General features: G+C 56.6%; 4 protein-coding genes across 4 annotated transcripts; 2 read left to right on the forward strand and 2 right to left on the reverse strand.

Moving 5' to 3' along the window:
• Positions 1–1,104: 1,104 nt before the first annotated feature.
• Positions 1,105–3,238, forward strand: TRIREDRAFT_70517 (fork head transcription factor-like protein; the record flags this gene model as incomplete). The annotated part of the gene is made up of 4 exons (XM_006969641.1): positions 1,105–1,304; positions 1,344–2,199; positions 2,284–3,089; positions 3,157–3,238. 4 exons carry the CDS (start codon positions 1,105–1,107, stop codon positions 3,236–3,238), a joined length of 1,944 nt encoding a protein of 647 aa, XP_006969703.1.
• Positions 3,239–3,867: 629 nt separating this feature from the next.
• Positions 3,868–8,333, reverse strand: TRIREDRAFT_82434 (uncharacterized protein). The gene is made up of 5 exons (XM_006969659.1): positions 8,213–8,333; positions 8,029–8,139; positions 7,896–7,954; positions 6,026–7,831; positions 3,868–5,968 (listed from the first exon to the last, which is right to left on the reverse strand). Exons 1-5 carry the CDS (start codon positions 8,250–8,252, stop codon positions 4,157–4,159), a joined length of 3,828 nt encoding a protein of 1,275 aa, XP_006969721.1. The 5' UTR covers positions 8,253–8,333; the 3' UTR covers positions 3,868–4,156.
• Positions 8,334–11,519: 3,186 nt separating this feature from the next.
• Positions 11,520–14,215, forward strand: TRIREDRAFT_70560 (uncharacterized protein; the record flags this gene model as incomplete). Its single annotated transcript, XM_006969642.1, has 4 exons — positions 11,520–11,849; positions 11,953–12,138; positions 12,195–12,508; positions 12,574–14,215. Coding segments are annotated over 4 exons (2,472 nt in total), but the record flags the coding sequence as incomplete, so codon positions are not given.
• Positions 14,216–14,430: 215 nt separating this feature from the next.
• On the reverse strand, positions 14,431–15,700 carry TRIREDRAFT_70511 (uncharacterized protein; the record flags this gene model as incomplete). The annotated part of the gene is made up of 4 exons (XM_006969660.1): positions 14,431–14,572; positions 14,638–14,875; positions 14,940–15,496; positions 15,603–15,700. The coding sequence occupies 4 exons, from the start codon at positions 15,698–15,700 to the stop codon at positions 14,431–14,433; spliced, it is 1,035 nt and encodes a 344-aa protein (XP_006969722.1).
• Positions 15,701–16,816: the final 1,116 nt, after the last annotated feature.

A 16,816-nucleotide genomic window follows, 5' to 3' on the forward strand; every position in this document is an offset into this window, starting at 1 on the left:
TACCTAGGTAGTTCCACGTACAAGTGATGGGCACAGAGCTTGTCGATAAGCAGGTACCCGATACTTTGCTGCCGAGGGAGAACTGATATCACCACAAGGCTCACCAGAGGGCCAACGTTTTTTTTTTCTAGAGGCCCTGATCCCAAGCCTTCTTTGACCACGAGCAGATTTCACAGTCTTGCCGCAAGAAGACACTGGGAATTCCCGATCCGGGTAGACAAAAGACTGCAAGACTCCCGTCTCTCATCTGAGGCGCTGGGCTTGTCGTTGGTTGTACAAGCCCCGTACCCTGACGCAGGACGAGTACCGCGTGTGGCTGGTATCTGCGGTAACGGCAGACGGGGGCATTCCCGCCCTGGGCGCCCTGCATCAGAGGGGGTTGCAGAACTGCCGACTAACGGACAATACCACCCTTGCGCGTACCCTGTACCACATAAGGTACAGTACCTAGTAGGTAAGGTACCTAGCCCTGTGCATGTTCGAGTACAGGTACCAACCCCGACCCTTACAGGTAGGTTCTTCACCCTTCACCCCCCTCCACAATAAGGTTTCCACATCTAAAGTGGTGGGTCGCCGACGCGAACGCGATTGTGTTTGAGCAAGCCTTGCAAGCCATCCGAACACTACGGCAACGCTGGATGGATCTGGTTCACTGCCTGTGCCGGCATCTGCCCTTTAAATGCCAGCCCGCGGCGCTCGACACTGACCGCAGGCTCCGAGTCTGTGGCCTCTGATGCGCCGCCAGAGGGACAGAGACAGAGAAAAACCTGCCACTGCCCTCGCTCTGACTTCGACTCGGTATAGCATCGACACGCTGGCTGTGGTTGTGGTTGCGCAAACGAGGAGCCTCAAAGACGCTGCGAGAAGAGGGACAAAAAAAAATATTAAAAAAAAGAGTAGTAGTACTAGGCAACGGGAGAAAATATTTGTTTTCTCAACCTCCACGGCGCCGGCTCAGAAGCATCTCCGCAGCATCGAAAGCCGTCACCTCACCTGTTCCCTTAGCATACTATAGGTATCCATAGGTATCTACACCAACACCTCAACGCAGCGACCATCGCGATCTCTTCGCATCTGCGCCCCTCGCCATCACCACCACCCACAATGCCGGCATCGGCCAAGAGAGCCCAGCGCGGCCGGCGCGACCTGCGCAAGGACAAGGACAAGGACAAGGACAAGGCCGACCTGGACCCCGAGAGCTCGTCGCCCAGCCGTCCCGCAAAGCGCCGCAAGAGGGCCCTCTCGCCCGACCACCCCGACAGCCTCGGCCTCCCGCCCGGCGCTCCCTCGCAGGCGCCCGAGTCGTCGCAGTCGCAGTCGCAATCGCAGTCGCACTCGCCCAGGGCCCAGGACGACCTGCTGGTGGCCCAGGTCACGCAGCAGCTGCGCTCCCAGCCCGTCCAGGCCAGCAGGGACCACTCCAACTCCATCCACGAGGCCAACGGCAACGGCGTCAAGGCATACGCAAAGGTGGCGGCGCAGGACTGGACCTACTACATCACCAAGCTCAACGTCAACATCGGCCGCTCCCCCGAGCCCTCCCATGGCGCGCCCGCCGGCAGCGGCAGCGACAGCGGCCAGGCCGCCGTGCACATCGACCTCGGCCCCAGCAAGATGGTGTCGCGCGAGCATGCCACCATCTCCTTCAACTCCAAGGACGAGATCTGGATGCTGTACATCAAGGGCCGCAACGGCGCCAAGGTCAATGGCCAGCCCATCAGGCCCCAGACCTCGCATCCTCTGACCAGCGGCGAGGTCATTGAGATTGGCAACGTCGAGATGATGTTCGTCCTCCCCTCGGAACTCAGTGCGCTCCACGTCCACCCCATGTTTCTGCAGCGCTGCGGACGCAGCATCGATGCGCCAAAGGCTGCGCACCCTCGCCCGTACGCCCTGGATACGCCGGCCAAGGCAGCCGTCAAGCGACCGGGCACGCCGACATCGTCCCAGGACCACAGCGCCGCGACGGTCGCCAAGTCCCCCGTCGCGGCCAGCACCCCCGGAGGTCTCCTTGGTGCCAGTGGCGTAGACCTCAGTCTCGACGAGAACCAGCACATCAAGCCCCAGTACAGCTATGCCCAGATGATCACGCAGGCCATCCTCAATGCGCCCGATGGCAAGCTGAATCTGAATGGCATCTACAACTTCATCATGAGCACTTATTCGTATTATCGCCACCAGCATGCAGCCGGCTGGCAGGTGAGTAGCAGCTTCCAAGTCAAGTCGCATAGACACTATGCTTAGTCTCGATGATGACGACGGCTGACCTTTTCTGGGCCTCAGAATTCCATTCGCCACAATCTGTCCCTCAACAAGTCCTTCGACAAGGTCGCCCGCACTACCGACGAGCCCGGCAAAGGCATGAAGTGGCACATCGTGCCCGAGGCCCGCGATGAGATGGTGCGGAATGCATACAAGATCGGCCGTGGCGGCCACAGGGGATCGTCCGTCCCGTCGTCGCCGAGTCACCTGAACTACATCACCCACGGTCCCAAGGACGTCCTGGCCAGGGATCCCGCGTCTGCGCAAAAGAGGCGAGGATCGCCGCTTGTATCGCCGCCCCCTCAGTCGGCCCTCCGCGGCGGCCTCCAGTCGACGCCGGATCGCGCATACGGCCGCAAGGCGGACCGCAGCTCGGGCCTGACCGCGGACGGCAGCCCGCTGCCCCGGGCGCGGAAATCCACAGCCGCCGACTCGTCCTTTTCCGGCTTCCAGCCTCAGTCGCCCACCCTGACGTCGTCGTACATGCAGGACGACAACGCGTCCTTCGTCACGCCCGCGCCGCCCAGAGTCCATCCCAAGCTTGCGCCCCCCAGCACCGCTCAGCGGCCCAGCCAGCACATGCCGACCAGCTCGCCGGCGCCCTTTTGGAAGTACGCCGACATTGGCAGCACGCCGCTGAAGCCGCTGGGGCCATACGAAGTCAGCCCTTCGAGGGTCGCCAGAGAGGCGCCGCCCCGGAGCAGCAGCCCGCCTGCGCTCGGCAAGTCGCCGCCGAGCAGCCCTTCGCGACCGCAAAAGTCTGGCCTTCGCGAGTCTGCGGATGCCGCGGATGAGCCTGAGGAGGAGCAAGGATTTGACCTGATGAAGTACGTCTACAAAGATGTCCTACTCTATTCCCCATTTCTCCTTCCTTGATGCTAACTTCTCGTCCAGGGGCTTCCAAAGTATAGGCGCGTACCATGCCCCGGTAGAGCGAGGCGTCTCCATCGGCGCAGCCTTGAAAGGCGGCTCATGAGGGATTTAACAGCGAGAAGAGCTTGTCCATCGGAAGTCTATCTCATGTGGCGTGTGGTCTGCTGGCCTGGTCATTCCGTCATTCTTTTTTACCCAATTTTTATTTCTTCTTTGTCTTTTGTAACGGTCATCTTTCCTATCTCTGTATTCTCCATGTCTGTACTTTTATGAGGAATGTTTTTTTCTTTGTTTCTAAAGGGGTTGGGCAATATGGGAACGTGGGCGGCTGGCGTACGAGGCGGGCAAAAAAAATGTTCTCGAAGAAAAGGGGGGGAAATGACACTCTGTGTGTTCCTATCGCCTTTTGTCTTTTCTTTTTCTTTCTGCTTTCTGTTTATTTGTTTCCTTTGCCCTTTTCTGGTGTTATGGCTGGCAAGGTAAGGTAAGGGTCAAGGGGAGTGTGTGATACCTGGTTCATAGGCGGCCAACTTTCTGATGAATTGAGTCCTTGCCTTTGTTTTCTCATATCTGATCTTGCTGAACACCACTTGCTTGACATCGTAGCCGCCCATTCCTTTAGTCGACACCTTCAAAAGGCGAAAGGAGGATATCCAAGCTGTCACAATGAGACGAAATATTTCATGTACGTGAATGAGTGAGGTATTCTTTTCATCGTCTGCTTCCCACGGCCTGGAAGCCAACCTATATATGGTAGTAGATGTACATTTTTGCCCTTGCTTGTTTCCGCCTCCTCCTTCTTTTTAATGCTCCTGAACACTATATAATACATTCACGGGGAGAAGGTAAATTCGACTCACTCAGCCACCGTCGCTTTTACGTCCTGAGGAGAAGCCGTGTTTCCCATACCCATTCATGAAAAAACCATGGACGTCTCGTTAACATATATGCTTCACATTCGAGTTTCATCAAAAAAATCTTTTCCTCGTTTGACATCTGCTCGCTCATCGGGAGCAGCGGTTTATTTGGCGGCTCCTCGCCTCTTAGGGTTTCCGCGTCCGGGTCGCTTCTTCGATCCCGTCTTGGACGCGTCGGTGCCCTCGATGAACTTGAGAAGCTCGTCAATACTGCGGGAGTCGATCTGGGACGCCGCTCCACGCTGCGGTGCCGCGCCTGCGGACTGTGCGGCTGTCGCCACGGGGAACCGGATGCCTGAACGCAGGCGCCTGGCCTGCACATCCTTGGCGTGCTTGGCGATCGAGACGGCGTTCTGGGTCAGCTGCTCCAGCCAGTTCTCGGCTTCCTTGGTGTTCTTGTCCTCCGGGCCAAGCTCGGCAAGGAAGATGTTGTATGATTCACGCATCCTGTTGACGGCCGCCTTGGAATCGTGGTCGAGCGCGAGGGCCTGCGCCAGCTGGAACAGCAGAGTGGCCGAGTTGATGGACTGCCTGCCAAAGACGGAGTCGCACACGCGCAGGGACTCCTCGAACCAGAGGCGGGACTCGTGGTACGCCTTGACACCCTGCAGCATCACAGCCGCGTTATTGAGGGTCGTGATGGAGTCGGGGTGTCCGGGTCCGTAGATGATCTTCCACAGCTTGAGCGCGTGGATGGAGTAGCCCAGGGCCGACTTGCTGTCGCCAATCTGGTGCAGGAAGAGGCTGAGGTTCAGGTAGTTGAGCAGTGTTTCGGCCGAGTCAACACCGCCCGTGCGCTCGGAAACGATAATGGCCTTCCGTGCCAGCTCAACGGCCACCTCCTTATCATCCAGCTGGTAGTACAGCATCGAGAGGCTGTTGTAGACCTTTGCGACCTCGGGGTGGAGGATGCCGTAGATCTGCTCGTGAAGGGACAGGGATTCCAGCAACAGCTCCTGCCCGAGCTTCTTCTGGTTCTGGAGGATGGAGATTCGTCCAGCCTCGAGCGCCTCTTCCGCAAGCGAGCTTCGAGGGCACGAGTGCTTGACCACCGGAACGACGTTGATCACATCGTCGGGAGTGAAGGTGGTGGCAGGTGCCGACACCGGCGGAGTTGTGGGTGAGCTCTCTCTTGCCGCGGACTTCTTCTTCTTCTTGCTCTTGGTCTCGCCGGTCGCCTGGCCATTCACCTGCTCTGGCTGGGCAGCGCTGGCGGGAGCGGCGGCGGCAGCAGCACCACTCTCGAAAGCATAGTCCTTGGCCACGACCTGGACGCCCACCCTGATGCAGATGTCACGGAGCAGCTGCACAGGACGGACCTCGTTGAACCACTCCGCGCCGAGCTGGTATCGGAAGCGTTTCAGAACCTGCTGCTCAATCTGCTCTCGGAGGGACTCGGGGGTGACGGCCTCGAACGAAAGGTCGGCGTCGGGGTACAGCTCCCGGAAGGTCTGGTCAACATCAGCCGTGGGCTTCGAGTTGAACCGATGGCCCAGCAGGCAGTTCAAGAGATGCGACAGGCAAGAAGGCGCAAATGGCATGGGGAGAGACCGAAGGTAGTTGGCGGCAACGTGCTTGAACGCACGAGCAACCATATCCTGAATGCAAATCTCCCGCAGGCAGCGAAGTCGGTCGTTGGTAGCAAGCGTGGTGATCTTTCCGAGGTACCTGATGTTGATACCCCGTTTGTGCAGGATGCGGCCGAGGGACTGGCCATCCATGGGGAAGCTAATGTCTGAATCAATGAGCTCGCGCAGGAACTCTGGAATCACCCGGTCGCGCAGGTATTCTCCTGCCGCCCTGACCTCTTTCTCGTCGGCTTCGAGCTCGGCCTTTTCCTCATCGGTAATGGGGACCTGGCCGCTGAATGCATCGGGGTTGAGGGCAAACTTGAAGTCGGAGAGGTTGGGCTGAGACTTCTCGGCCTCCGTCTTCTCAGCCTCAGTCTTCTCTTCCTTGGTCTCGTCCTTGACCTCATCCTTGGCCTCATCCTTGGTCTCGTCCTTGGTCTCGTCCTTGGAAGCCTCCTGGGAAGCCTCCTGGGAAGCCTCCTCCTTGGCCTCGGTAGAGGTCTCGGCCGAGGCGTCTCCTGACTTGGGCTGAGCACGGCGAGCCAGCTCGGCATCGATCCACTGCTTCATTCGGTAGCGGCCGAACGACTCCACCAGCTCCGGTCGCAGCACCGTCATCCTGTGGGGGTACTCGGCCGCTCCCGCCTGATCATCCGCAGCCGAAATCTCTTCCCTCCAAGCGATGTCGAAAGGCGTGATTCGGTAGAGGTCGAGGACGTATTTGCGTCCATCTGTGCCCATCAAACCCTTGGTCTCCACACTCGCCTCGAGATCAAACCTCTTGCCATCCTTGTCCCAAACAGGATGCGGCTTCACCTTGAGGGCCTTGGAGAGTTGAGAGAAGGGAGTGGTGAACCGGTCGTCAATCGCCACAACGTCCTTTCCATCTACCGCGCCATAGTCGATCTGGTGCTCACCAGGCTCGCGCTGCTTGAAGATGCCAGGAACAATGCTCTGGCCGACAATGCGCTTGCCCAAGTAGTCAACAACCACAGTGGCGGGCGTGAAGAGGCCGTCAATGTCCAGTTGGTTGACCAGCTGCACACCTGCGACATCCTTGCCAGTGGCAACCCTCGCCGCCTCATCGCCGCCTTCGGAGGTAAAGGTGCCAACGCCGTCAGCTCCGAAAGAGTAGAAGATGTTGTTGTAGACGAAGATCTGCGCATCTCTGGTCTCTGTTGGGTTGAGGGGCGCGATGTCTCCGTGGGCGATCAACACGGCACCCTTGACGGCAGCGTCGTTGTAGTCTGCAAAGAGCTTCGAAGTCAGGCGCTCACGGAAGACTCGGTCTTGAACGCTCTCTTTCGGCAGCTCCTTGGCCGACTGGAACTCCTCATTCCAATCGCGCAAAGTATCTGTGTTGTCTACGCCCGCGAGGAGATACGTCTCCTGCGGCCTCGTGACATCGGGAGTGTGTGTGCAAAGAGCCGAGGTAGGGGGTGGCACAGCCCAGGGTGAGTTGGGAATTGCGTTGGTGATCTGGAACGTAGCCAGCGGATCCCTCTTGCTGTTGTATTCCTGAAGGCTCTCGAAGGAGCTGGAAAAGGAGGGCGAGAGCAGCTCAATGAGCTTCAGCAGGGAGTGGGAAGACTGCCCCTTGGGAGCAGGACGCGGGAAGGGGTCGAACTTGGCGTTGGAGGACTTGTTCACAAAGAAGCCAGACACGTGCGCCGTGACCTGGAACTGCTCTCCCTCGTTGGTGGTTACGACAAGGTAGAGCAGGTGCCCGCGCTGCTGCAAATGGCATGGCGGAGGGTTCCACGATGAGAGAGCCAGCATCTTGACTGTCTTGGGCGCCGGCTCAAGGGGCTCGGGGACAAGGCCGGTAATCGAGGGGGTGGCTTGGAAGTCATAGTCCTTGGCAAGAGGCTGTTCCTCGCTGCCCTCAGCCTCAGTCGACAGCTTCTTGGTCACGGACTCGTACAGCGACAGGCCGGGCAGGATGCCATGTGCGGCATCGGAGCGGTTGCCCGCGGCGCCGATGAGCTCCCGAATCCTCACCAGATGGATACGGGCCTCCTTCTCGGTGTACGGGTCCGGCACCAGGCGAAATTCCGGCTCGGTGCCAAGATCCGGGATCTCGGCCAATGGTATGTAGTCATTGATCTTCTGGCCTTGGAACTCGAGGTGGAAGCAGGTATACTGGAAGGCCGCGGGCAGATCGATGATGGACTGTCGAACCTCGTGAACTTGCTCCTGAGACGATACCTAAAAGCCGTGTCAATAGAAGTTGTGATGATTTAGAAATGGCCAGAACGGGTCCAATGCCCACCATGATATGCAGCTTTTCAGCCTCGGGATCGGGAAGGACGATTGTGAGGTTCAAGATAGCTATATGACAGCATCCCAATGTCAGATAACGAGCACAACCCCAAGCGCACACCTCGACAGCAGAGCACCATTACCTTCAGCTGCAGCATCGGCATCTGCCTCGGCGTCGGCCTCGGCCTCCCCTTCGGTCACGGCCTTCTCGGGAGCAGACATGGCGTTGTCGGGAGTCTCGTCGACAGCATGGGCTACAGGGATGTGACGGGTGCATCGTCAGCTGGTTTGTCGACAATGACCGTGTAAGACTCGGGGCCTCTTTACCTGGAGAGGGAGACGCAGCTGCTTGTGCTTCGGCCGCCATTGTCGTACAAGGGGGGGACAGTCGAGAAAGCGGGCACGGGTTAACGACGAGGTACTCGAGAGAGAAGAGAGAAACCAGTCATTTAAGAATTGGGCGGGAATGACTGGGACGTCCTGAGGAATTGGTTTGCAAAAGAGTCAGTCAGTCTGCAGGCCGGCCGGCACAAAAAAGAAAAAAATTTGGCAACGGTCCGGCAATTCGGAGCTGCGGGGTACATGGGCAGTACATGCTTCGGCTACGCTTTTCACAGGCGTGCGGCTGCTTGGGCTGGTACCCCACAAGTTATGGACCCGCGCATTCGGCTCTAGAGCGAAACGGGAAGAAAGTAAACAGAGGGCTTGTGCTTCTTTTATCCTCTGGTGCGAAGCGTCACTCATTGACACACGCACGACATGCCCGAGATGCTGTGAAAGACAATGGCTTGATATCGTTTTCATCTTCCTGTTTCTTTACTTGGTAAAGCTTATCAGTATTATCTTGTTTTTCTTTTTTGGAGAGTCGCTTCTTCTTGTTATCTGTCTTATATGGATCCGTCGGCGCAAGCTGTGCCTTCATCCCAACGCCTTGGCACCAAGTCGCGATCATCCTCGGGGCCGAGAGGCACGGATCTGGACGGCTCGCAGCCATGGACCGCCGCTCGGTGCCAACGCCTGCTTCGCCAGCTTCAGTCTCGCCTGGCCAGCCTTCGACGCCTGATATCAGATGACCACCCCGCGCTGCCGACCAGATCCAAACGAGCTTCGGACCATGGTCAAGATTCGACGGTGAAGCGCGTCCGCTGCACGTACGGCCAGAGGACGAAGCGAGCGGCTCCTGCGCCCGACAAGTCGGCGACAACTCCTCCGCGGCCAGTCCGTACCTTGGGCGCCATGAAGCTAGGAAGCCTGTCGCCGACATCCGAGACAATCGACTTCCGTACGCCCGTGTGGCGCAAGATTCGAGACCAAATCGACACGCCGGCGAAGAACGTCGAGATCGAATATGGCTTACTGGACTCTGTCCCGCCTGAGCTAGCTGACGAATTGAATTCCATCCGGCGGCATGTCCCCAGCGACATACATCGCATCTACGAAGCGATATTCCACTGGCTGAACCGATTGTTACACTCCACGGCCCTCCAAGGCAAGCATGCCCGCGGCAAGTCATTACTTGCCATGTGCTTGCGCAAAATCCCAGACTGCATCGCGGATATAGATGCGTGGGATCGGCAACAACTGAAAGATAGTGGTGTTAAGTCGATATGGGGCATCTCTGATGCAGCTTCGGATCTGTTTGAACAACTGGAAGCTCTGGGTTCGCCTAGTTCTGGATGGCGCCCATTGAGGCTTGTGGTTCGCTCTCAAGCTACACACCTGCTGTCCAATGCCATCGCTGATGGACTCTTCAGACCAGAATTCTGCAGCCTCCTCGTGCGGCTCTGCGTCCATCTGAACGGCAGTCAGGAGGCTGCTCAGCTGGCGGCCTCGACTAGTAGACACCGAGCTACCGAGCTCCGACCCAGAACGATCCACGTCAGCGAGAGTAGGGAACGCTCAACCGTATTGGTGCTTTTGGATGCCTTGAAGGGAAGAAAGATACCTGGTCCCGTCTTTGAGTGCATTTCTGGCTTGATCAACAAGGGACTACTCTCATCAGCCTCAATTTCCTCACGAGCTTTCTCTGGTTTCTGGATCTCCAGCCTCGAGGGCTTAACCTCTGGAAACGCGAAGCCACACATTGTTGAATTCATGTGTATCGCTATATGGACCCTCGCTCGGGGCAACCGACCCAAACCCAGCGACTGCTGTGCTATTGAACAGACTCTCATCCGCGTTGCGGCTGGTTTGGCGGTCGCAGCGTCGACTTTGGAGGCCCAAATCATTCTAGGAGAGCGGGCGCAACGAAAGGGAGCGTGGAGACGGTTGGTCTATGTGCTCGAATGCAGTATCTCACTTATTTCACGGTATAGGAGCCGTAAAAGCCCTCCAGACACTGCCTCCTTTCTGCTCGTCTTTGCACGCTACCTCGCAGTGGCGCAGTCCGACTTGGCGAGTCCAGCTTTCAAAAGACGAGTTTCAGAGGAGTTCGAGACCATGGCTCATAGAATCGACGCAGTTTCCAATAATGGCGCCCAATATCAGCATACAGTCATCCTCTTGTGTGCCATCATTCAATGTCGCCGGCGCAGCAGCGCAGCCTCGAGTCAAGAACTCCTCTCCGACGTCTGTTCGAACCTGGCTCGTCGAAAGCTACCCGAGTGGTTCGGCCACGGACTCCGGAAAGATGTTGCCTTTATGCTTGCTCAGAAAACCGAGGATCTCCGTGACCTAACCTTTGCGGAGAGACTCTCTGGCATCACGCCGAGGAACGCAAAATTCAGCACCATCTTCTCGGGATGGCGATGGGAAGAGGGAATTAGCGAATGGGTGCTGCCCAGCCCCAAGCAAAGCTCTCGCCGAGGCCAAGGTGAAGGCATTACAATGACATCTGCGAAGCTTATCGATGCGGAAGACGAGACTTGCTCGGAGACCAGTGACGAAGTGAGCTTGATCTCACAGAGAAGAAGGTCGGGCCGGATCATTTCGTATCGCGCAGGGCGAGAAGTAGGAGCCTTTGCCTTGAAGAAGCAAAAGAAGATGGCGAGCTTCCAAATGTCAATAAGCACTGCCGACACTAGCTGCGAGACCACGCTTGGATGTCTGGAGCTCTCCGGAGGTAGCTCAACGCGACCGCCAAAGGCCATGAAGCCTTTCTACATCTTATCTCAGCTTCACGCAGATTTTAGAGACGAGGTAGACGAGCTGGTATAGAATAGGACGTAGAGCTATTTGTGTAGGAATATCCAAGCCCCGATTGATGGTTTGTCCTCCGGCTGTCCTGTCCTGAGCGGTCGGTATTAGTCATGAGCCGTCTAATATGGGGCCACAGAGTGCTGAGCTGCTGCGCCTCTGTTTCGTAACCTCAAAGCTTCGTGTTACTATTAATGGGCCTCCCTTTCAGCTCTGGATCTATACCACTCTCATTCTATTTGCACTTGTACTTGCCCACGGCACACGAATGGTGCTGGTCGTTAGGTAGCAGCCAGATCCGTCAAGGTGCATACTCGCTCAAACCCACTCGAGGCCTCGTCTTCTCTGCCCGGCGTGTTGTCACTGCTACCGATCAACGGGTTCTCTGTGTGATGCCATGATGCCACTTTCCTAAGGCATGGAGAGGAGGGCAAAGGTGAGCTTCCTTCAAAGGCTCCCAGGGGGATACAAGAGTCAAGTTGTTTGCTGACAATTGACTCGTTTCCAGGACGTTGAGTCTCTGCTCGCAACATCAACCGGCCAAAAAGCCTTGGACTATGCCATACAAGCGGCCGAGCTGTACATGCGAGCTGCTGCGGAAAAGGGGATTGCCAAAGACGATGCAGCCCGACTTCGCCGCAGATGCCAGCAGCTCATTGCACACGCCGAACAGCTCAAAGTGCAGCTGACGGCCTCGCCGGCGTCACCACCCACAGACGGCCTCGAGATACTGCGCGGCGCCTCACGACTCCACGGAAGCTACTATCCCCCTTGGAGTGACGATCCGCCAGACACGCAGTTCCAGCTGGGACCCGATCGGGCGCCATACGTGTGAGCCTCTACGATCCCACACATGCAGTTAGAGAGACGGATTTGGGCGGCCGCATTCTAACGCGAGGGCTAGCGACGACACTGCATTTCCGCTTTCCGAGACCCAACTGGCCAACTTTTCGGCATGGCAAAGGCCACACGAGCTGTTCGGACCCTTCGCCGCCGGCCAAGATGATATCCTCATGACCCAAGGCACGCGCTTCGACTTGGCGCAAGATATAACGACTGACTGTTCGGTCGTCGCTAGTATTTCCGCTGCCGCGAGGGTCTGGACTGGAAAACATGCAGTACGTCAAGCGTGCATCGTACTCGAATGATGGCTAGGATTAACGCAGTACCAAAGATCCTCTCAAAGATAATGCATCCGTTTGACCACGCAAGAGGACAGCCTAAGCTCTCTCCTTCTGGGAAATATATCTTTCGGCTGAACTTCAACGGTTGCGCTCGACGGGTCACCATAGACGACAGGCTTCCCGCTTCGGGGACTGATCGAGCTCTCTTTGTCACGAATCGGCACAATCCGCGGTTGATATGGCCGGCTTTGCTTGAAAAGGCCTACCTCAAAGTACGAGGCGGCTATGACTTTCCTGGGAGCAACTCGGGAACCGATCTCTGGGTCCTCACCGGCTGGATCCCCGAGCAATTGTTCCTTCAAAGGTACGGGCTGATTGATCCCCTTGGAACATGTTCAAGAGCCCATCTAATGACATAGTACGAGACAGGGAGGACTTTGACGTACACGAGACATGGAACAGGATCAAGACAGCTTACGACACTGGGGATGTCGTCATCACACTTGGCACAGGCCACGTCTCTGCAGAAGAGGAGAATTTCATGGGACTCGTAGGAGAGCATGACTATGCTGTGCAGGATCTAGATCCCTCGAACCGCAGATTCCTCGTCAAAAACCCTTGGTCGCACAGTCAGACATGGAAGGGACAGGGTTGGTCTGCTGTTCACGGCTCCGACGGGACCAAGTTGGACTCGTCATCTGAGGCAAGTGATGGCGATGTTGAATCACTCTCCGCAGGCACCCTCTGGATGGCCATTGAGGATATAGCTCAGCACTTCGAATCCATGTATCTCAACTGGAACCCGGCTCTGTTTACTCATCGCCAAGAGCGTCATTTTGCTTGGGAAATCCCTACGACAGATTTTGCGGCGTCGTTGGTGCGGAACCCGCAATTCTCAGTAAGCTCACCTACAGGGGGAGTGATCTGGATCTTGCTGAGCCGTCACTTCAAAGATGCCGAGCTCGAGATCGCCCGCCAAAAATCCGGTACTCTGGCTGCCGTGTCCAGTCAACTTGGGTTTATGAGTATACTTGTCTTTGACCGGCAAGGCCAAAGGGTGCAGGTTGGTGACGGATCGACATACCGCGGGCCATACGTCGACTCTCCACAGACGCTCGCACGAATCGAGAGCAGGCCTGGTAAAGCGTACACCGTCGTTGTTGACCAGCAGGCGTTGCCTTTACCCAGCTACACCTTCTCCCTTTACATTTTCTCAAACAGCGCGGTCCAAGTCAAGGAGGCGGAAGAGAAGATGACGCACTTTACGGAGCAACGAGGTGCCTGGAACAGACGGACAGCGGGGGGGAACCCATCATGCACGACCTACTTTCTAAACCCCCAGTACAAGCTTTCGGTCCCCCGCGCTACCCCAGTGTCCATCTTGTTGGCTACAGGCAACCGCGATATCCATGTACACGTTGACTTGATCTGGGCTCGAGGCAAACGCGCACATACCGTCAAGGCGAAAGACTTGGTCGTGTCCTCGGGCGAGTATCGCCGTGGCTGTGCCATTGCCGAACTCGCCACGTTGGAGGCTGGAGATTACACCTTGGTCTGTTCGACATTTGAAGCACAGCAGATGGCCGATTTCTCGCTACGAATTGGCTCCATGACGCCGATCACTCTGCAGCCTATACCGGCTGATACGGCGGGAAAGTTGCGGACACCTCTACGGCCACTTACTTTGGGGGGAGAAGGGCAACGTTGGAGGGCCTCTATCAGTGCGTCCTGGGTTACTCGAGCTTTCATTTCCGTTCGAAGCGTCGCACCTCCGCCAGAGAACGTTTACCACGACACACGCTCCCTGCCAGCCGTAATGGTTCGTATATCTATGCTGGATGTCCCAAGCTCGGAGCCGCGGGTTCTAGCCGAGTCCAGAGCGGGCTTAGGAGACCCCGGACCGATCATTCAAACGACTCAGTTCGACATAGAGCCCTCGAGCACGAGTCGTGGGCCGAGATACCTTGTTATAGAGAGTTTGCGGGAGCATCGGACGATTCAGGAGCTTTCCGGGGACGTCTTTAGCGACTCCCCCATTCAAATTGGCGAGTGGGAAGCCTGGGGCGTGTAGTTTCATTGTGACACCGGTTGAGCGTGGTCGATTATGCCCTTCCACGGCAATGAGCTGATATCTTGGATGCATGGGTCTTTATTCGTTAGTTGAAGACAAGCCGAGAATCTGCATGCGATACCTATACAAACATACAGTACTACCTAAGGTAGAAATGTAATTGCAACATTGTTTCATTATACAAAACTGATTACTTATATGCAAACATTCCCCTCTTAGCTTTTGACAAGGGGCGTTATCTTTGCCGCATTGGCTGCCAGGTCCGCGGCTGCTGATGATGCTGCGATGGCACTGCGCGCTCTGGACAAGCTGAGCGATTTCAGATATCGCAATAGTAATACAAATAGCAATTCGACCCTATCGAACATGGATTAGGGAAGTCAGGTCACGGGCAGAGGAGTCTCGGGGGAGGGTGTTCTTACTTTTCCTTGGTCATCATCAAGATGCCTTGGACGAGCAGACCTTTCAGGATCTGGGGGCCCATGCCCTTGAAGAGGCCCCGGACGCCTTCATGCTGGATGATGAACCGCATCACCTCGACGAAGCTGCCAAAGGGCTTTCCGTTTCGTGCGGGAGGCGGTTTCGACTGCAAGCCGACTTTGGCAACAATAAGGGGCTGCGTGGCTATCGTGGCTAGAGCTTTGGACATGGCGCCCAGGACTGGGAAAAATTGTTAGAGGCAGTTTGACGGTCAGGCAATACGGTTGGAGACAATGCAACTTACGGAAAGCCTCCCAGGGCTTCAGCTTCGTCTTGCCAGGGAAGAAGATGGTCTTTAATCGCTCATAGGCACCGTATGTGATTGCGGGATTCACAACCAGGACAAGACTGGCCTTGAGGCCCCTCCAGAGCCCACTGACGCCGTCGGGCCCCTCGATGACCTCCTGGGCCGTCGCGATGAGGCCCTTCCTATCAGCCTTGGAGGCGGTCTGCTGGCGCGTCGTGACGACGGCGACGGGAATGGTGAAGAGCTGCGCCAGCGCGCCGGCAGCGGCGCCCAGGGAGAGCTCGATCGCCGTCGAGGGCGCCGCCGCCGAGGGACCGGCCGACTTTGTGTAGAGCGTCCGGGCGACGGTGTACCAGTAGAAGTAGGCAAAGTTGGTGGACGCGACGCCCACCAGGGAGCCGTTCATGCCGGCGTAGAGGCCCTGGATGCCTTCCTCGGCCATGATGCGCGAGATGGCGTTCCATGTCGAGGTGTAGTGTTGCGATTCGCCGGCTTCGGTCGAGGTCTTGTCGCTGTTGTTGTCGCGCACCTGGACTTGCAGGCGGGTCTTTACGCTGGAGGCGTCGCAAACACACGGATAACACGTCAATTGGCGGTCCTTATCGTTTGAGAGAGAGAGAGTCTCGAGTCTCGAGTTCCGAGAGGGGGGCCTTGACTTACATGTCGAGAGGATAGACCAGGGCGTTTGCGATGACGGCTCCCGTTGCGCCGGCGACGGCGCCTCCCCAGGGCGAAATGGCAGGCTTGGACTGGGCCATTGTTTGGAGGAGCGGCGACGAGTTAGAGCTGGAGAAGCATGTGCTTTGTTCCCTGCCCCCTTCACGTGCGATGCAGAGTAAGGTAGGTAGTGGTTCTGAGAACCGTTCTAGTACTGTGAAGTGAAGCTGGACTTGAGGGCCCGCAACAAGGCGAAGGAAAATAGCAACGACGATATGATATCCCCCAAAAAAATATGGAGTATAGTAGGATCAAGCACAAGCTAAGAAAATCAACTCCATAGCAGTTGTCCCAGGGTTTTTCTCTGTTTTTCTTGGTTATGTCACTCCGGTTCAGGATGCCACGATTAGATAGACCTCGGCTGCTGGATCTGCTCGAGTCGTTTGATGCGGAACCGCGCGGGCGTGGATCCGTTGGCTGTTAACCGAGGTCGGCGGACGGTTAACGAGGAATGCCATGTTATGATGGTATCCGGTCTATCTATACAGTACAGGATAGACGTCGTGACTCTGGGTGTAGTGAATCAATGGTATTGTTTCGTTTGAAGCAACTGGAACTGCTGGCAGTTGGTCCGGCATTTCTATCGTTGCCATTGCGCCCAAACGAATTGATATACCTAAGGTAAGGTTAGGTAAGGTAGCCATGATGTACCTAGGTATGGTGTAGGTATGGATGGCAAGGTAGGTACCTATGGCTACATACCTACACGCTACCTTGGCTACCTCTGTTGCAGCAACCAGAAACACCCCCCTGCCTCCCATCCTTTGATATCCCGTCAAAAGCCCACCTGTGTGTGATGTCGCCGCATCTTGCCGCTTGTGCCATGTATGTACAGTACTACTAGGCACTTCCTAGGTAGCATCGATCGATCCCAACGTCTTCCCTGATAACAACACTCTCGCCCATCAGGGTTAACACCCAAGACAACCCCAGCATCCCGTACCAGCATACCTTCAAGGGTATTAAGGTAGTAGTACCTTACCTTAGGTAGACAGGCGCAGCCAGGTACAGATACACTATAAGGTACCTTAGGTATGCATCAGGCCCCAAAGCTAGGTAGGGTAATCTCAGCATCGTCAACGTTTATTACTTACATGCTGGCACTGCAATCGTGGCACCACACCTTATCACAATCGCTTGATGCGTCGATTTGCACT

The sequence above is a fragment of the Trichoderma reesei genome (assembly GCF_000167675.1).
Source record: "Trichoderma reesei QM6a unplaced genomic scaffold TRIREscaffold_37, whole genome shotgun sequence".
Classification (NCBI taxonomy): domain Eukaryota; kingdom Fungi; phylum Ascomycota; class Sordariomycetes; order Hypocreales; family Hypocreaceae; genus Trichoderma; species Trichoderma reesei.

Bases quoted from the DNA above. Each gene is read 5' to 3' on its own strand.
- TRIREDRAFT_82434 (XM_006969659.1), bottom strand. From the start codon at position 8,252: ATGGCGGCCGAAGCACAAGCAGCTGCGTCTCCCTCTCCAG. The intron at 7,832-7,895 runs GTGGGCATTGGA...CACGGCTTTTAG, and splicing joins CTGAAAAGCTGCATATCATG to GTATCGTCTCAGGAGCAAGT. The intron at 5,969-6,025 runs GTCAAGGACGAG...GAGGCCGAGAAG, and splicing joins AGGATGAGGCCAAGGATGAG to TCTCAGCCCAACCTCTCCGA.